The sequence below is a fragment of the Protopterus annectens genome, chromosome 11.part0, assembly GCF_019279795.1.
Source record: "Protopterus annectens isolate FY-2018-M chromosome 11.part0, PAN1.0, whole genome shotgun sequence".
Lineage (NCBI taxonomy): Eukaryota > Metazoa > Chordata > Ceratodontiformes > Protopteridae > Protopterus > Protopterus annectens.
Window position 1 is genome coordinate 550,879,226 of NC_056745.1, and position 21,578 is coordinate 550,900,803.

A 21,578-nucleotide genomic window follows, 5' to 3' on the forward strand; every position below is an offset into this window, starting at 1 on the left:
TGTGCCTCCTCTTGCACAACCGTTTCCTCAGGACCTCATCAGAGGGGACTTCTGGTGAGGCCTCCAAGGAACAGGGGGAACCCTCTGGGGGTGGCTGAGGCAATTGGGCTCTATGCTGGGGATGGATCGTGGGAGCAGAAACAGAAAGCGGCCCTTTTGGGGAAGGAGAAGATTCCCCTGATGATGTGGTTGTCTGTGCAGACAATACTTTCCTCATAAGGTCAAAGGCCCCCGAACCCCTGGCCGAGGGCTCCCCCGGTTCCAAAGAACACGGGAGCATCCCAGACCCAGGTGCCGTGGGCTCCGACCCCGAGGACGGAGCCGAGCCAGTCTGTGCCGAGGCCCCGAGAGGGAGAGTCGGTACCGACAGGTCAGTACGACTCTCGGTCCCGGAACCGAAGAGAGACAGTCGGCTCCGCGACTCCCCTATCGGTTCCGAAGGAGTCGAAGTCAATGGTGTCGATCGTGCAATGGACGGTTTCGGCACCGAGGGCTCCACTATCATCAGGTCATCCTCTCCCGGCTCCGAGATCTGGATGGGTCTCGAAGGAGGACCCGTTGGAGATATGGGGAGGCCTTCTAGTTTCGACACCAACTGGGAGGAAACTGCAATTAACTTGGAAAGGGCCGTGTTTTTCATGAGTTTCTGCATGACATGATCCACATCTGTCTCAGATAAAGGTCTGGAAGAACGGGTCGAAGGAGCCGAAGATGGCACCGACCGAAGAATGGACGGTGGTGGCAGCTCCAACACCGGTTCCAAGATCTGGGGCTCAGGAAAAGATAAATGTTCGACGCTCGGCCCCGAGATCTGTGGAACCGGCGAACAAACCTTAGAAGATGAACTCTGAGCCGATGACATGGGCTCCGACATCTTCGACCCCTTAGAGGATTTAGAAGCCTGATCCGACTTGTCCAAAGCCTCTTGAAAGGCAGGCTTCAGTAACCCTCTGTCTATGAGCTTCCTGCGCCTATCTGTCATGACCCTCCCGCTAAAGGAATGGCAAATAGAGCAATCCTCTTGAAGATGGAGAGGGCCAAGACAGTAGACGCAGGAAGCATGATAGTCAGTAATGGACATTTTCTACCCACACTGACATCTTTTAAAGCCAGATTTAGCTAATGAGTATAGAAAAACTGCTAATCCTATATGTATATAGATATGGAGAAAGGGCTATATAAAAGAAGACACTCACAAAACCACACCCAAAGAAGAAGGGTTAGGCCACAAAAGGGTGCCTGAAGAAAAAAAAAAAATATATATATATATATATATATATATATATATATATACATATATATATATATATATATATATATATATATATATATATATATATATATATATATATATATAAACACACACACAGCACTTCTATAACAATCTAAGAAATATAAGCAATCTCAATTTTCTATCTGGTCCGAGCTCTCCTCGATCCGATCTGTTGCAGCGGCAAACTAGATCTGAGTAATGGCAGGGAGGATTGTGGGATATGGGCTGGTCTCGAGCTTCTCTGAGATTCAGAGCTTTGCAATTCGGCCGACTCAGAGCAGAGGATTGGCTCCGAACCTGTGTGTAAGAACAAACGACGAGACTGAACACTCTTACATTACTATGTTTAGCACCCACTTGTCCTGGGTTATTAACTGCCAATTCTGAGCAAAAAGTGCTAATTTTACCCCTAAGGGTGCTGCCAAAAGATAAGTGCTTGGTGAAGGCAGAGAGAAGTCATTGGGACTGCTTACTGTAGGTTTGCGCTTTATCTCCTCCAGATTTGGAGGTAGAAGCACCCCATTGCTTTGACCTGTATGAATCTTGTGCCTGGTATCTGGAACCCTTAGGGCGTCTGGATTTGCACCTTTGAGTTCTGTCCGACACAAGATAAGACCAATTTTTTGTAGGTCAGTGTCTACTGAATCTTGGTGGCTGCACTTGTAAGAAGTCTTTTACAGTTTGCATAGACTTAGCCTTGTCTTCCATTTTCTTTAAAACCTCTTCTGCCTTAATACCAAACGGAGTATCATGCTGTAAAGGTGCATCTAGTAATTTAGCTTTAACATAATCCGGCAAATTTTGTTCCTTTTGCCAGGCATGCCTCCTGATCACAGATCCAGTAACTGCGGCCCTGCAGGAGGCCTCTAAAGAATCAAAACCACATTGCAAAGTATGCTTTCCAACCTGTTCAGCTGCATGCAATAATTCCTGCAATTCTTTAAGTTCTGCACATTCAGAAATCAACATCATTTTCTGTTTCAGCAATCCCATAACATGTTGTTGATACTTGAGCATATGAAACTGGCAGTTTAAGGCCCTAATTGCCAAAGTTGCAGATGCACAAATCTTTTTTTCCCCCATCTATCCAGTGCCCTTGAATCTCTGTCAGAGGGGGTAGGATTTTTTGCTGTTGAGGCCTTAACTCCCTTTGGACCCTGTGAAATAGTTTCAGGATCAGCAGCAGGGTTTCTATATAAAAATTTGTATGAGTCAGGGACCCTGTAATATCTGTCAGACTTGCTGGGAGCAGGAGGTAAGGAGTCAGGGGTCAAGCTTGACTACGAAAAGACATCATCCACAATGTCTAAAACAGGGGGTATGGCTAAAGGCCTGTGCTGAGGGAGAAGAAGGAAATCCCTGAGCCTCTTTTTTGATTCTGAGAAGTCTTGACTCTCCCAGTGAAAATGCTCCCTCAAAGCATGCAAGGTTTCCTCAAATGAATAACCCTCAGGAGGTGATGCAGATGGTATAGACCCCTCTGCATCAGAATCCTCATAGGGAGGAATAGATAATTCCTGATCAGAAGAGGAATTCCAAGAAAAAGAAACCTGATCTGAATATTCATAATCAGTGTCTTGCCTAGGCCTCTTACCTGGAGGGGGATGGGAACCCCTGATCAAGGTAACAAGGTCTTCAGCCATTTTAATCATCTGTTTATTAGGCATAGAGGCCTGTGCATGTGGCTTTTGTGTAATTTTTTACTTTTAGAAGATGCTTTTGTCTTTGGTTTTGTAGCTGTCGTCAGTTTAATATAAAAATGTTGAGGCCTGAATACACCCTCAGAAGCCTCGGCTCTGGACCCATCCGTGGGAGATACATCCATGAGTCTAATACTTTGAGTATCTCGTGGCGTGCCGGACTCCACATGGGTGTCGGTAGGGGCCTACGACTTGAAATTAGCAGGTATCAGGGGCTGTGAAAGCTCCTCACTGAGTACCGGCGAACCGGTGACTGGCTTAGGAGAAGCTTCATCGTCGGTTTTGGACCTCAACTGTCTCTCTCTGTCCTTTCCTTTGCGTTTTTTATGTACTCCGGTAGTCGGATTGCTATCAGACAACATTTCTGGGTAGTTAAATGTTTCCAAAATACTTTGAGGCAAAACTATACTGATGCTTAATAGTGCGTTGGTTAAATCTAGCACAAAACCGACAGCCAGGCACTATGTAATCAGGGCCTAGGCAAGGAATACAGTATAAATGGAAATCCTTATGAGGTATTTGCTTCCCACAAGTAATACAATTAACTTTTTCTGACATCGGTATGGAGCAAGAAAAAAGTTTCCCCAACAGGGTACTTAGCTTTAGCAAAGACTTCGGTTCTGAAACTCAAACTCGAATATTTCAGGAGTGGGCCGACCGGCACTTGTGAAATGCTTCTGCTTTGGGCACCGCGCGGCAAGAAAGACTAAAGAAAATGGCGTTGGCTACTTGTTTTATACCCCTGACATCATGGAAGAGAAGACAGCAACCGACACAGGACCCAAGACTTTGGAATTCAGGCCGACTGAGGGCAACCTGCCAGCAGATTACCCAAATGTAATGACTGCAACAGTGAAACACGAAGAACATCTGATAATGCATAGATCCTGCCCTGAAATGTAGATACTTCCTGCATGATTCCCTTATGGGGATGTGCAGATAGGCTTCTTTTAAGTCTAGGGTGACTAACCAGGCATCCTTGGCTACCACAGGAAGAAGCTGTTGCAGGGTAAGCATTTTGAATTTTGGTACCACCAGGAAGGTGTTGAGAATTGAAAGATCCAGGATTGGGCACCAAGAGCCCTCTTTCCTGGGTACCAGGAAGAGTCTGGGGTAGAATCCTTGACCCCTCTGTTCTAATGGAACTGGCTGAATGGCTCTGATATTGAGCAGGGAAAGTACTTGATTTTGAGCCTCTGCCCACTGGTTTGGAGTAAGGTCTGGAAACCCTGTTGGGGTTGGCAATGAATGGACTGTTGGTAAGCTTCTGAGCCCCGCAAGCCTTTCTGTGTTGGAGGAAAGCCTTCTAGCTTATCAGTGGGAGTGGTAAGCATTAGGTAGCCTGTCTACCACAAGAGGAGTGGTTCTTGGCCCAGAAATAGTAGTTTATTGGCCATTTGGGCAGTTTGACCATCTCTTTCAACTTTCTGGTTTAAAAGACCACATCTGCGCTTGTTTCCCATCATTCCTGTAACTAACCTACTGGGAAGCACTAGAAAGCCTTAACCTGATACAAGCCTTCTAGCTTAGAAGAGAGACTCTGGAGTGATTAAGTATCAGTTTTCTGTATTTTCTTGCTGTACCCAACTGTTTTCCGCATAAACGCAGATTTTCCAGCGTTTGTTGTGATTTAAAAGTTTGTTTTTTGGACATATTGTACTTATATGACTGCCTGCACTTTTAAAAAGTTGTTTTTTGTTTAAATAATTTAACTGTTGCAGACTACACACTAAAGTGCGATTGCCTTTTCTGATCGTTTGTAGTAATTTAAAGCTGCTTTAAGTGTATTATTTTACTGTTTTTGCCTTATCTTTTCAAAAAACAAAAAACAAAAAAAATCCTCATTTCCCGCCTTTTGAAGCTAGTATAGTCCAGTTTTCAGGCTAGTGCTGAACTCAGGGCTGTGTTACAAGTTTCTGAGTTGCCCATACCTTACTTGGATAGAAGGAAGTTTCTCTGTTCACCTGTGAGAGAGGGGAGCTTTGAGCAGCCTACCTGCCCCCTGGAGGTGTGGTTCCAGCCCAAAAGTTAGTAGTTTATTGGTCATTTTGGTCTAATTTCTATCTCTTTCATTTCCCTGCTATAAAAACCGCGTTTGCACGGTTTTGCGCACCAGGCAGCGCAGGTTAGCTAGGGTTAAATTATTCCTGGCTCCACTAAGTCTCCTCTTCAGTTTTTCCCTTGAAACTAGTCTAACTCTCAACCTAAGCACTCAAAAAGCATCCTAAAGCCCAGCACTTCCTCAGACCTAATAGCAAGCACTAATATACCCTTACACTTGATTGCCCAGCAGGGCAAGGCTCTTTATTCACCCCTCACCAACCAAGTGACTAAGTAGCTCACTCTACTATTCAGGCATGACCAAAGGGTAATTTCAGATGTACTCTCCAGTCCAGCTGGTGAATCTGGGTATCCTGAGGCAATGTTACAACTGTCTCATGTACACAGACAACCCTCTCCTCCTACCACAAAACACTAACATATGCGAGAGATGCAATTATACAGCCAAACTGGAGGCTAAGCTCTCTCCGCCCAAGACTGGAACAGACAATCAAGAGGAGAAGGTTAACACTTGCACCACAACTCCAGCCACACATAGACCTACTAAACCAGCACTGGCAACAAATACACAAAAATACACAAAATCATACTCGGAGGCTCTAAATAAAAGCCTGCAAAAGCATCAGAGACCTCCAAAGCAGACACCCAAACAACCTGCATCTCCCGTCACAAACCAGACAACACACAAAACACAAAATCAGTGTGCCACACAATCACAGCCCTTAAGGCGAAATAACATACCTAACACACTAGTAATAGGTGACTCTATAGTCAGGCACATTGACGTCCCACTCACTAGGGTGGACAAGCAGAAGGTTACTGTTAGCTGCCTGTCAGGAGCCAGAATCCGCCACATAACACAAGCACTCAGGTCACTCCAGAACAAGTACAAATATGACTCTGTCATTGTTCACGTTGGTGTGAATGACCTGAGATGTACCTCCCTGGCTACATGAAAGAGACATGGAAGAGCTCTATGACCCTGACCCTGAGTAGCACATCCTGGCCTCACCAAGAATGATACCTCAGTATAAAGAGAAAATGATCAATTTCAACAATTGGCTAAGCTTCTGCTGTCAAAGGGGAATCCAGTGTCTCTGGGACGACATACCTGACAAGCCGTGTTGCTTTGCAAGAGACGGCTTGCACCTGTCACCCATAGGCTTTCGAGTACTGGCCAAGGCTCTTGCTGCCCCCATAGTGCCTTTGTTAGGCAAGGCTCAAAAGTTAAACCCACCTCCGTAAACAGCACAATTAACAAAAAACTGAGGGTTATGCTACTCAATGCCAGGAGTTTAAATCTCAAAATATACGTGCTCGAAGCACTCCTCAGTATGGAGAACGTCAACATCTGTGCAGTAACCGAGACCTGGTTCAAGGCTCTAGAGAGCACCCCAGCACTACTGGGCTACAACTCATACCACACGTTTCGGCCACAGAACACGGACCGAAACACAAAAGGGGGGGGGGTGTATCCGTATTCATCAAGGATATCTACACCTCCAGGTTAGTGGCGCAGCATGATATCTCTCAGATCATCCATGTGCAACTAACATTGGGCAAATCTGCAATGAAAATTGTGGCCTGCTACCGATCACCCTCCATGACCCAGGACCACCACTCCACCTTTCGGGAGACACTGGAAAACATGAAGGTCCTACCGAATACGCTGATATTGGGCAATTTCAACTACCCTAACATTAACTAGGAAAACTACTCAAGTACAAACTCCCAGGCCCAGCGCTTCCTGGAATTCATCAACTCAAATGGCCTGGATCAGCTGGTAAACTCCCCTACCAGAGGTGAAAACATATTGGACCTGGTCATCACCAACATGGGCGAGAGGTGTTCCACACCAGAGGTCAACCAATCACTGGTTAGATCAGACCATAAACTAATCACTCTGGATGTCCACACCTCACCACCACCCTCCACTACAGAAACCACAGTAAAAAAAACTTTTCTAAAGCAAACTTCACCTTAAGACAGAGGCAGCAAGTTTCATAGCCCTCACGGTAAAGGATAAGGCTGCCCAACATACAGAAACCTTTACAAATGCACTCTATGAGCACCTACAATGATGCATGGATCGTGCCATCCCTAGCAAAACCAAGACTCATTCCTCTAAAAGAAGGAAACCCGGCTGGTGAACTCCTGCCATAAACAGGCTATGCAACAGGAGGAGGAAACTAGTTCAGAAAAAAGCAGATCCCAAGAAGGAAAGACATCCCTGATCAGTATCAGTAAGAAACTAAGGTCCCTCATAAAATCATCCAAGGCTAACTTCGAAAGAAAAATAGCCAAGGATTCAAAAGATAACCACAAAGCCTTCTTTAGCTATGTTAAGAATCCAAGTGGCAACTCGCAGATATGCACTGAACTAGTGCAAAATAACACAAAATATACTGAACCTACTGATATTGCCAACATCCTGGCAGATAGATTCAGTGCAAACTTCACCCCCCTCTCACCCACAAAAGGGCCCACAACAATACTGGAAAAGTGTAGTGTCCCAGAAATCACAGACGCACAGGTGAAAGCCCTTCGTCAATGGGGTCAGATGGTGTCCCAGGCTGCGTCTTGCACGAACTACAGAATGAACTAACTCCCCACCTAAACACGCTGTTCAACCTCAGCCTCTCCACAGGCTACGTGACAACAGAATGGCGCACAGCAACAGTTATTCCATTCCACAAAGGAGGGGCCACAACTGACCCTGTTAACTATCGACCCATAAGCCTGACTAGCCTGGTCTGCAAGGCTATGGAGCGCATCATCATGGAACTCATTAACAAAGACATTGGGAACCTCCAAACACTTGACCCAACCCAGTTCGGCTTTGTTAAGGGCAGATCATGCCTACTAAACCTGGTTGACTTCTTCGAGACAGTCACCAAGGCCATAAACAAGGGAAAGGTGGTTCACACGGCCTACCTTGACCTCGCCAAAGCTTTCAACACCATTCCCCACTCGGGTATTACAGAAAAACTCACCAGCCTGAACATAAACCCCTACGTTGCCAACTGGGTTACAGACAGAACTCACATGGTAAGAATAGCGGGCTCTAGGTCAGACTCTAAACCAATCACAAGTGGTGTCCCGCAAGGCTCAGTCCTGGGACCCCTACTGTTCGGCATATACTTCTTTGAAGTACAGCTAAACACAGGACTATGGCTAACCAAGTTTGCCGATGACTGCAAACTGGGAGCCATAATTGACTCTCTGGCTGACACGGACATCCTCCAAAAGGGCCTTACTGAGATGGACACCTGGTGTCAAAGTCATGGCCTCAAGCAAATGCCAAAAAATGCATAGTCATCCCGTTTGGGGAAAAACAAAACACCCACAAATTACCACATAGGTGGCAGCCCCCTTAATACAGAAGAGGTAATAAGAGATCTGGGGACTCAGGTAGATAGTAATTTCTCCTTTGACAATCATATTGCCAAAGTAGTTAGAAAATCCTTCTATGTGGCCCATCTAATTACTAAAGGGTTCGCATCTAGAAATAAAGAGGTTATAGTGCCCCTCTACTCATCGCTCATCCGACCCATCATACAGTACAATGCCCCATTTGGGATGTACCTCACAAGACACTTCCAACAGCTGAAAAGACCACAAAAGTGCCTCACCAAGAGGATTGCTGGCCTCAAACATATGTCCTATGCAGCCCGACTGAAAAAAACTCCGGCTGTACTCAGTGGCATATCACTTACTCAGAGGTGATCTCTGCCTGACTTACAAAGCCATGTCCAACTCAGAATTGATGAACATGCTCCACCTAAAGAAATCCAAGACACTGCGAGCCACACGCTCTAGTGAGCTAAACCTCGCCACAACAATAAATAGAACATGCTGGAGGGACAGATTCCTGTCACAGAGACTCCCCATGCTTTGGAACAAAATTCCAAACTACATTAGGCAGAGCCCCTCACAAACACTCCTCAAGAGAAACCTTGACGAGTGGATGGGTAACAGAAAATACACCCCTGGGATCATTTCATTGGCTCTGCTTGACAGAGGATCAGTTAAATAATCAATGGGGCGGTGAAAACCGACACACTCTGACTAGGCTTATAAATGCCCTCGGGCAGATCGCCTAGTACCTACCTATGAACTTATGAAATAAAATTTGTATCCCTGGGATACAATGTTGAGGACCCACCGGTCCTGAGTGATGGACATCCAGTTTTTTGCATTAAGAACATGTTTTCCTCCCAGGGGCACAAGCAATTGGGTAGGGCAGGGAAGTGGAGTAAAGAAGTCATTGTGAGCTTTTTCTGTAAGGACGTGGCTTAGCACTGCCTGCTTTAGGGGTGGGGGCACTCCATTGCTTAGATCTCTGCATACCCTGAGACTGTAGCCTGGGTAGTCTGTTTCCCCTGGGTCTAGTTTGAGAAGGCCTGGAGGGGGCTGGAAAGGACCAGTGTTTGGAAATGCAATGCCTACTGAATCTAGGGGGGTTGCACTTGCAAGAATTCTTTATCAGTCTGCACCAACTTAGCTTTTTCTTTAGTCTTTTTAAGAACCTCTTCTGCTTTGGTGCCGAACAACCGATCCTTATTCAAAGGAGTGTCTAGTAACTTTGATTTGACATTGTCTGGCAAGGTCTGCTCCTTCAGCCAAGCATGTCTTCTCAGTACAGAGCCAGTGACTGCTGCCCGGCAAGATGCTTCTAGGGTGTCAAAGCCACACTGCAAAGTATGCTTACTGACTTGGCTTGCAGAGTGCATAAGCTCTTGCAATTCTTTATTTTCTGCACAGTCTAAAAAGGTTGCCACTTTTTGTTTAATGAGTTCCATAATATGTTGCTGGTACTTCAGCATGTGAAACTGACAATTCAATGCCCTAATAGCAAGAGTTACAGGGGTATATAACACCTTACCCCCATCTGTCCAAAGCTCTGGAATCCCTGTCGGAAGGGGTGGGATTCTTGGCTGTAGTAGCCTTGATACCGTTAGGCCCCTGGGAAATGATCTCTGGGTCAGCAGTAGGATTCTTGCAAAGAAATTTATGAGCGTCAGGTACTTTGTAGTACCTGTCTGGTTTCCTAGGGGCAGGAGGTAAAGTGTCTGGAGTAAGACTGGATTCCATAAAAACATCATCCACAACATCCAGGACAGGGGTTATTGCTAAAGGCCTGTGTTGAGGCAACTCTAGAAATTCTCTGAGCCTCTTTTTGGACTGAGGATAGTCTTGGCATTCCCAGTGGAAATCCTCTCAAAGTATGCAAGGTTTCACCAAAAGAAAAATCCTCTGGAGGGGAGGTAGTGGGAATGGAGTCCTCTGCATCGGAATCCTCATAGGCATATAAGGACATGTCTTCATAATCAGAAATTTCAGTGTCATTGGACTCCTGGTCTGTAGAAGCTGAAGGCGACTGCATTCTTTGTCTCTTTGAAGGGAAAGGCTGACTTCCCCTAATCAGCATAATAAGGTCTTCAGCCATTCTAAGCATTTGTTTTTGTGGCATGGGAGCATGAGCATGCACTTTGGTCATCGGTTTTCTAGGCATAGTGCATACTCTGGGCCTAAGAAACTCGGTAGTTTTGGTTAAAAATGAAGTAGTTGGTTTAATTCGAACATCGCTTGAGCAAAGAACTGCCTCAGAAGCCAATGCCTGCACAGCAGCTCCAGACCCATCCAAGGTAGAGACATCCGCAGCCATTGCATAGTCGAAAAAGCATCTTGCGGCATACCAGACTGCGAATGGGTCTCAGTAGAGGCCTGCAGATCCATAGAAGCAGGCATCAGGGGCTGCAAAAGCACCTCACTGAGTACCGGCGGACTGACGACTAGCTTAACGATAGTGTCATCAGCAGTTTTGGACCTATGCGGTTTGTCTCCGTCTTTATCCTTACATTTTTTTGGAATATCTGTAGTCGGATGGCTTACCGAAGCCATTTCAGAATACGGAGATAGAGAGTGAAAGAATTTAGCAACAAAGAGAGCCCGAAGACGAATGGTTTGGGAGTTAAAAAAGACAAAACTGACAGCGAAGGACGTTGTGGTCTGGGCCTAAACAGGTGAAGCAGTAAGAATGAAAATCTCTGTGAGGTATTTGCTTTCCACAGGCAAGACAATTGTTAACTTTTTCTGACATCAGTTAGAGCAAGAAAAAAGGCTTCAGGATTATTCAAATAAATCATAAATGAAAATTCAGGTAGCAGACGAATGGTTTGGGACTTGCTTGCAAACTGCTTCTGCTTTGGTCTCCTCGGCAAGAAAGACTGATGTAATGGCATCGGCTTGTCTCTTTTTATACCCCTGACGACCTGACGTCATTCCTGGAGCAACAGCATCGGACACAGAAATACTAAGTCTCTGGTATTCAGGCCGATTGAGGGCTACCTGCAGGCAGATAACCCAAGTGTGATAACTACAACAGTGAATCACGAAGAACATCTGGGCTCAGCCTCTGAATCCATGCCTGAAGTCGGATGTGTCTCCGGGTTGACAAGCACCTCGGAAGAAATGACTGACGGAGGTGCAGCAGAAGCTGCAGGCCAAGGTTTCTTGGCCTTGTGCTAAACTGGCTTGGTGTCATACCCTGAGGTACCCTCCATATGCTTAGCGAACAACTTAAGTCATTGCTTCTCTAAATAAATAGCAAGGGAAGAGAGTCTGCTTCTGGCAGATGCTACAGGGCTTGTGGTCATGGTTAGACCTTAAACACGAGGCACACTGTGAATGGCTGTCCTTATACAGAATTTGCCTTCCACACTGGCACTTGCCCTTCTTGGAAGACGTAACCAATACAGTAGTAAGAGAAAATATTCCCCAATGGGGCACTGATCTGGAAAATGCTGCAGTCACAATCACTGAAATGATGAGACCGATGGTTGGAATGGCGTTCTGATTGCTGGCAGAAAAGTTCTGAGGATGATACGTTGATCTGTCACTTTTATAGCCTACATGCGACTGCAGCCTACTTGCGAGGTCCCATGTACCCTACAGTAGTTTAAGACTTTTGCATACTGGCCGACGTTGGGTCGCCTTCAGGAGGAAGATCCCCCAGATTAAGATTACTGCAGCAAATGAATAAAAAGACATCACAGAGTTCAGGTCTAGAATGACTGGGCAGGATATTATTTGCCATCCCTTAGATCAAGACTTTGAGCACCTGGGGGTGGTCATGAGTGGGTCTGAACAAGCAATAGTTGGTGGTTGCCATCTGGCGACAGGCTATCAGTGCTCAGAGACATAACAGCAGAAGTCTGCAGTGGGTCTGGTGCTGGTATTAGGTTACACACCCTATGGTATATATCCTCATAATAGTGAGGACAGGTCTCACCAGACATCAGACTGCTGACAGAAGTTTAGGGCCTGAACCATAGACCCTAAAACAGGAGGACCAAGTGAACCATCTTCGACCTGGGCCATCAAGGGCAGTTTAGGAATTGTAATTCTTGATCCCAAGCGCTACCAGTGAAGTTCTCTCCAGGATCTGGCTGGTCATGGGTTTGCTTCTACTGATCAAGCAACAGAATGGTACCTCCTAAACCTCAGGATATATTTCCCAAGATGGTAACTGGGATGCACCAATCTAAGGTCTCCTCGTTCTTCTGCTAAAGAGGAGGAAGGGCATGGAGTCAAGTCTTCCCTAGTCAAGGGTGAGGCCTTCACACGCAGGAACTAAAAGTCCATGTCACAGACAGACTTACCTCCAGAAGGATGGAATCACAATCTTCCTTCAGTCTGTCATTTGATGGTGTTCTAGCAAATGGCTAGGGTTGCAAAAGGATAATTTGGATCACCCTAAGGCTCAGCACTATCAGCTACTGCTATTATCTGGGTAGTGAGATGTACCAGAAGATTGTCTCTTGTATGTCTATAGGTGGCAAGACTGAACTGCTGTCACATGGCAGAACTTCATTATCATGCTTCTCTCTCAAGCAATAAAGAACAGGTGCAGCTGTGAGTACTTGCTCATAATTATTGGTCATGTGAACAGCCAGAGGACTTGATTACTTCAAGGCAATGAATGAGGCAGCTTTTCCACAAGTATCAGACTTGCAAATAAAGTTTGTAAGTGGCAGGAAAGAACTAGCAGAGTATGGGGCTAGGTATGGTCTCCTAATTCAGTACATGACAATACAGCATACATCTGTGTAGAGTGCACACCTCAAAGCATAGGTGTGTCAAAGAAAAAAATATGTTGAACCGGAGAGTATAAACCCAATCCAGGGTCCAATGAGAGGGGCTCAGGATATTATATAAAAATATCCATTTTACCTGGTCAATTATTAGCAGTACTGTAAATGTGATAATGGATGCTGTGAAGTGTACCAAAACAAGACCAATGAGTCTGGTACTACATGGTGGCCAGAAGACATCTTCTGGGAGCAGTGGTTTCTATGCATTTCATTACTATTTTCATTTCATTTATTTATTTATTTTTGCATGTGTAAGGGTGGTGGATTTAATCAAGAAACTTTTATAGTCCAATACTTCTGATTCAGACCTACACATCCAATATTTATATGACACAGGACAAAGGAAACTCACATTTACAAACAAAAGTTGTACCTTATCAATGAAGTATATTTCTCCATTGCATAGTCTGATCGTTTTTTGGTTGTCTGGCAAGGATTTTTCAGTATTTGTTGAGCCAGGCTCCTGCTCTGTGTGGTTCTGAATTTCACCTTCTGAAGTTAGCTTGTTGGATTTGCAAGGCTTTGTTATTTCCTGACCATATTCCAGAATGTCTTTCAGATCCGCAACATAACCATTTTTTGTACAGCACACTTTATCCTTGGGTTGAAAATTCAACTTTCTCTTTAACCTGGTGGAACAGAAACAAAACTGGGTCAGGGAAATGAAGAAGATCAAAAGATGCATGTTTGTCAAAATTTAAATTAACAGTCCTCACTGTTATAATCAGAAAACTATTACTTACCATTACTTACTGACTTGTCAAGCAGTCACGAGTGGATTCCCACAAGGATCTGTCTTGGGTCCTCTCCTGTTTGGTATCTACTTCTCAGAAGTCCAGTCCAACACAAAGGGAATCTGACTGACAAAGTTTGCAGATGATTTCAAGTTGGGACCCATTATTAACTCCCCAAGTGATGCTGACATCCTACAGAAAGGCCTCACTGAGACCAACGGACTAGTGTCAGAAGCATGGCCATAAGCTCAATGCCAAAAACTGTGTCGTCATCCATTTTGGGAAAAACCCAGTTCCCATGAACTACCACATTGATGATAGTCCACTGAACACAGAAGGCGTTATAAGAGATCTGGGAACACAGGTTGACAGCAACCTCTCTTTTGTCTACCACACTGCAACTTCTATGTGGCACATCTCATTACTAAGGGTTTTGCATCCAGGAAGAAAGAGGTCATTGTCTCCCTCTAGTCTTCTCCCATTAGGCCAATTATCGAGCACAATGCCCCCATTTGGCATGTACCTCACTAGACTCCTGCAACAACTGGAGAGGCTGCAAAAGTTCCTCGCAAAGAGGATCCTAGGCCTTAAACACTTGTCCTATATGGACAGACTCAAAAAACTCCAACTATTTTCTCTCATATCGCCTACTTAGAGGCGATCTCCACTTGACTTATAAAGCCATGTCTGACCCAGCTCTGTTAGAAATGCTACATCTAAAGAAATCATAACCCAGAGACTGCCCATGCTATGGAACAGACTTCCCATACATGTCAGAGCACCTCACTGGCCCTCTTCAAGAGAAATCTTGATGAGTGGATGGGAAATAGAAAATTCACCTCGGGGATCATTCCAATGGCTCTCCTCAACACAGGCAGTGGAAACTAAGGTTGGATGGCATCATGCCATGATAATCCTATGGGCTAGGCTTGTAAAGGCTATAGGGCCATTAGCCTAGTACACATCTATGAAACTATGACCTTCAGCTAAAATCCACCTCCCTATCACCAGGCAATCTACCTAGCAAATATGTAAAAATGTCACCAAAGACTTACCTTCCCTCAATTCAAACAAACCATCAATAAATCTTGTGCACCTTTAACTTCACTAATACCATTAACACAAAGAGAAAGGATTGTAAACTTGTATCTGTTTTCTTTTTTGATCTATCCCAAGATTTTGACACGGTCTCCCATCCTATACTCTTATACAAACTCTCAAGTACAGGCCTTGACAACTCCCGTCTATCCTGTTTTTTAGTTACCTCTCCAACAGGGTCCAGGCAGTAAAACGGGCTACTAATATCTCATCCTTTCTTCCTGTTGCAGTTGGAGTCCCACAAGGACCCGTATTGGGACCTATTCTGTTCAGCATCTTTGCTAATAACCTTGACCTAGCCAGTAAGAATGCTACCTTAGTACAGTGTACAGATGATTCTACCATCATCTGCTCTATTCCCTACAAAGACTGACCCAGGAATCCTTCCTTCTACAGAAAACTGTCTGACTACCTCCTCACTATTCCTAAACCCTAACAAAGCTAATTTTCTTCTCTCCCAAACAACTCATAATAAAGAAAGCATCAGTCAATATTACCTCTTCCAACAATACCAAAACAGAACTTGTCACACAAACCAAACTACATAGTTTACATACATGAAAACCTAAAGTTTGACCTTCACATTCAACATGCAGTGAAAAATAAAATACCAAAAACTAAGCACTCTCTGTAGGGCAAAATCCTATCTAAGACTGTAAGATATCATATCGCCAACTACCTTCCTACCTTGTCTCTTCTACTTTGTACCAGTACTGACAAACATCCAACTAACCAGACTAAACAAACTAGAGCAGTGTTACACAACAAGGTTGCAAAACTTGCAGCTAACCTCCCACAGACATCACTGTTTGGACATCAGATACCTCCAGTGGCTTGAACTACCTCAACAACTTGCATACTCAGACCTCCCTATTATCCCCAATGTAATGAATGTCCATCTCCAGCCAATCCTGTACAACCACAAAACCTTCCCAGAAACTTCCACTACTCTAACAAAGATCTCCTATATATATATATATATATATATATATATGACACACGTTACCGACCCCAAACAACTGAAAACACACCACACCAACAACTCAAAAAACCGAACACCACAACACCGACACAAAAAACGGCAACTACACATTGCACACAACATATCCACTAACCTTAACCTAAACCTTAACCCTAACGTCCGACACTAAAGCACACTTACCCAACCCGCACCCTAACCCTATCTCACTTAACACACCCCTAAACCTCAACACCGTCACTATTGCACACTTACCCTACCTGCACCCTAACCCTAACTCACTTAACCCACCCCTAAACCTCAACACCGTCACTATCGCACACTTACCCTACCTGCACCCTAACCCTAACTCACTTAACCCACCCTAAAACATTCAGCCCGTCACTATCGCACACTCACTCCACCCGCATTCTAACCCTGACACACTTAACCCTTCCCTACACTGCTCTACGTCACTTCCACACACTTACCTCACCGGAACCCTTAGTCCGACACTACCGCACACTCACCTTTCCCACACCCTAACCTAAAATCCCTCACTATCATACACTTACCTGTCCGCTCCCCAATCCTAAATCTTTCACTTTCGACACTTACCGTGATCGCCACACGCTGCCGTTGTCGGTCTCTCAGCTGTCGGGATATCGCTGTAACCTACCTGTTCGGTCGCTCCGCCTCGGTCTTCCGGTGTCGGTGGCGTGGCGCCGGTCATTCAAGTAGACCCATATATATATATATATATATATATATATATATATATATATATATATATATATCTATGGATTCACTTCAGAAGCTCGAAATACTATATATATGGATTCACTTCAGAAGCTCGAAATACTGAAATCTCGAATTTCAGTATCTCGAACCCAAGAAGTCAAATCCACAAAACAACAAAAAGCCCCCCTGCACCTCCCACAACCCCCCTACTTAAATATTCTCACTCCGAGGTCGGACTACATACAAACACACACAAAACACCACCATATAAGCTACTTTCTCTTCGCACACGCACATCCCAGCAACCAAACACACTGACACACACCACAGCCCCTACCCAAACCCCTTAACACACACTTACCTGAATACATGACCATAGCAGAACTTTAGAAGAGCAAAATTCAAAACCTCCAGTATTCGAGGTTTTGAATTTCACGCTTCTAAACGTTCGCTATTATGTGGATTTGGCTTCTTGGGCTCGAAATACTGAAATTTGACATTTCAGTATTCGAGCTTCTGAAGGGAGCCCATACACACTCATATATATATTCATATATATATATATATATATATATATATATATATATATATATATATATATATATACACATATATATATATATATATATATATATATACATACATATACATATATCAAAACCAAATAACTCTGCAGGCTGTTCCCTCTACTCCCATCAAAAGTCTGGAACTCCATCCTGCTAGCAGTCAGACAGGACCTCTTGCTAAAGTCATTCAAACTACAGCTAAAGTCTCACTTACTCAGCTCCTGGTTATGCATACGTGCTGCATCAGATTAGCCTTTCACTCCTCTTCAACTGTATCACTGCTTAACTCCCTCCATATCCTCCTGCTACATGTAATGTAACTCCCTCCATATCCTACTCCTACCTGTAGTGTAACTCCCTCCATATCCTCCTCCTACCTGTACTATAACTCCCTTCATATTCTCCTCCTGCCAGTACTGTAACTCTCTCCATATCTTCCTACCTGTACTGTAACCCCTTCCATACTCTCCTCCTACCTGTACTATAACCCCCTCCATATCCTCTTCCTGCCAGTACTGTAACTCCCTTCATATTTTCCTCACACCTGTACTGTAATCCCCTCCATATCCTCCTCCTTCCTGTAGTGTGCAACTCCCTCCAGATCCGCCTCCTACCTGTACTGTAACTCCCTCCATATCCTCCTCCTACCTCTATTGTAACCTCTTCCATATCCTCCTCCTCCTAAGTGCACTGTATCCCCCCTCCATATCCTACTCCTACTTGTACTGTAACTCATTCCATGTCCTCCTCCTACCTGCAATGTAACTGCCTCCATATCCTCCTCCTACCTCTATTGTAACCCCTTCCATATCCTCCTCCTTCTACCTGCACTGTAACTCCCATCCATATCCTACTCCTACTTGTACTGTAACTCACTCCAATGTCCTCCTCCTACCTGCAATGTAACCTCCTCCATATCCTCCTCCTCCATGTACTGTAACTCCCTCCATACCCTCCTCCTACCTGTACTGTAACTCCCTCCATACCCTCCTCCAACCTGTACTCTTACCCCCTTCATATCCTCCTCCTACCCATACTGTACCTCAGTCTCTTTCCCCTTTTGGTATACTCCTTCACCTTCAACTACCCTTGTCTTCTATTTTTCAACTCTATCTCATCACTATACCTTTTGTAAAACATATTGCTTTCTGTTGAAAATTGAAACAATATGGCTGTCTGTATAAGTTATCAACTCTGAAATGCATTTCTTTCTCTTTTTAAAAATGCTTACAAAACTACTGCATAATACTACATTTCAAATGTTAGTTCACAGGTTCATAGGTTTATACTAGGCTATCTGCCCTAGGGAATTTATAAGCCTAGCCAAAAATGTGTTTGGCTCTCTCCACCCTTATAATTTAACTTCTAGAGCCTCTGTCCAGTAGTGCCACTGGAGTGATCCCAGGTGCAAACTTACGGTTATCCATCCACTCATCAAGATTTCTCTTGAAGAGGGCCAGTGAGGGGCTTTGTCTTATGTGAATTGGGATTTTATTCCAGAGTGTGGGAAGCCTTTGGGATATGAATCTATCCCTCCAGCATGTCCTATTTATTGCTGTGCTGAGGTTTAAGTCCGAGGAGCGTGTGTTTCTAATAGATTTGGCTTTTTTAAGGTGGAGTATGTCCATTAATTCTGGGTTGGACATGGCCTTGTAAGTCGGGCAGAGGTCGCCTCTGAGCAGGCAGTAAGCAAGTGAGTAGCGCTGTAGTTTCTTTAGCCAAGTTGCATAGGGCAACTGTTTGAGGCCCATGATCCTTTTGGTAAGGAACTTTTGGAGTCTCTCCAGCTGCTGCAGGTGCCGGGTAAGGTACATCCCAAATGGGGCACTGTACTCAATTATGGGTCTGATGAGTGATGAGTACAGGGGCACAATGACCTCTCTAAATCTAGACGAGAACCCTTTAGTTATAAGATGGGCAATATAGAAGGATTTTCCAACTATTCTGGCAATGTGATTGTCAAAGGAGAGGTTACTATTAACCTGGGTCCCCAGATCCCTAATTACTTCTTCTGTACTTAGTGGGTTACCTCCTATGTGGTAATTAGTGGGCACCTTGTTTTTCCCAAAGGGGATGACTATGCATTTTTTGGCATTAAGCTTGAGGCCATGGCTCTGACACCAGGCATCTGTCTCCGTAAGACCCTTTTGGAGAATGCTTGTGTCGGCCGGGGAGTCTATTATGGCTCCTAGTTTGCAATCATCAGCGAACTTGGTAAGCCACAGTCCTTTTGTGCTGGCCTGTACTTCAGAGAAGTATATACCGAACAAGAGGGGCCCCAGGACTGAGCCCTGTGGGACTCCACTTGTAAAAGGTTTAGAGTCGGACATGGCACTTCCAACCCTGACCACGTGCGTTCTATCCGTAAGCCAATTTGCAACCCATCTTGTGACATATGGGTTGATGTTTAAGCTGGTTAGTTTATTTATAATTCCAGAGTGAGGTATTGTGTTGAAAGCCTTAGTGAGGTCCAGATAGGCAGTGTGGACTGCCTTACCCTCATCTATGACTTTGGTGACTTGTTTCAAAAAAGTTAACCAGGTTTAGGAGGCAGGATCTACCTTACAAAACCGTACTGGGTAGGGTCCAGTGTCTGGAGGTTCCCGATGTCTTTGTTTATGAGATCTATAATGATACGCTCAATAGCCTTGCAAATTAGGCTAGTCAGACTTATGGGGCGATAGTTCCCAGGATCCGTTGTGGGGCCACCCTTGTGGAGAGGGATCACTGTTGCTGTACGCCATTCCTTGGGTACATAGCCTGTTTTAAGGCTGAGTTGAAATAGTGAAATTAAGTGAGGGTTTAGTTCTTCCTGGAGCTCGTGCAGGACACACGGATACATTCCATCCGGTCCCATAGACGCTGTGTTTTTAGCTTTGGAGAGGGCTGCTTTTACCTGTGTGTCTGAGATATCTGGGGGACTACATTCATCCAGGATTGACACAGGCCCTTTTGAGGGGGAAGGGGGGTAAAATTTGCACTGAACCTCTCAGCCAGAATTTGCACTGAACCTGTCAGCCAAAATGTTGGCAATGTCAGTCGGTTCCATGTATTTTGTGCCGTTTTGTATTAGTTCTGAGCAGATCTGGGTGTTTCCTCCCAGGTTCCTGACGTAACTGAAGAATGCCTTATGATTATCTTTGGAGTCTTTGGCAATTTTTCTTTCGAAGTTTGCCTTTGAGGCTTTTATGGTGGAGCGAAGTTTCTTGCTAATACTGATCAGGGATGCCTTCCCTTTTAGGGTTTTGGCCCTGTCATGTAGTAGTCTCCTCCTTTTGTTGTACAGCTCGTTTATGGCTGGGGTCCACCAGACTGGTCTCCTATTTTTGGAGGAGTGAGTCTTGGTTTTACTTGGGATGGCACGATCCATGCATTCCTGTAGGTGCATATAGAGTGCATTCGTATAGGATTCTGCGGTTTGGGTAACATTTTCCAATTTCTCAGGGGCTTTGAAGCTTCCTGCTTCTGTCTTGAGAGTGAAGTTTGTTTTTGAGAGGTTTTTCACTGTGGTTTCCTTGGCTGGGGGTGGGGTTGGGATGAGGATGTCCATTGTGATCAGTTTGTGGTCCGACCACACCAACGAGGGATTTACCTCCGGTGTGGAACATTGATCCCCTATGTTTGTAATGACTAGGTCTAATGTATTTTCCCCTCTTGTAGGAACAGTGACTAGTTGTTCCATAGCATTTGAGTTGATGAATTCTAGAAACCGTTGGGCAAATGAGTTTGGACTCCAGTAGTTTACCCAGTCGATGTTTGGGTAGTTGAAGTCCCCCAATATTATGGTGTTTGGTAGGATCTTCATATTCTCTAGTGTTCTCAGGAAGGCCATGTGTGGGTCTTGAGACAGAGAGGGTGATCTATAGCAGGCTATGACTTGGAAGGCAGTTTTGCCCACTGTTAGTTCCACATGAATTGTTTCCGATGTTTCATGTAATGCCACTAATCTGGAGATGTGGGTGTCCTTGATGAAGATGGATACACCCCCTCCCTTGGTGCTATTGTCCGAGTTTTGTGGCCGAAAAGTATGATACGAGTTGAATCCTGGTAAAGCTGGGGTGCTCTCAGGAGCCTTGAACCAGGTTTCTGTCACTGAACAGACATCGATTTGCTCCATACTGAAGAGTGCCTCAAGTGAGTGCATCTTTAGGTTTAGACTTCTGGCGTTAAGTAGCATTAACCTTAGTTTTTTATTCTTTGTATTGTCTAAGGAGGTGGGTTTGTCTTTTGAGCCTTGCCTAAAAAAGGCACTATGGGGGTGGCAAGAGCCTTGGCCAGTATTCGAAAGCCC

General features: G+C 44.8%; 1 protein-coding gene across 1 annotated transcript in view; it reads right to left on the minus strand.

Annotated features, from left to right (window-relative positions):
• HELB (DNA helicase B) overlaps positions 1 to 21,578 on the minus strand; it is a 1,552,493-nt gene that overhangs the window by 398,946 nt on the left and 1,131,969 nt on the right. Inside the window, exon 10 of the mRNA XM_044088061.1 lies at positions 13,564 to 13,819. Within this exon, the coding sequence (XP_043943996.1) occupies positions 13,564 to 13,819 (256 nt within the window). The remainder of the gene's footprint in view (positions 1 to 13,563; positions 13,820 to 21,578) is intronic.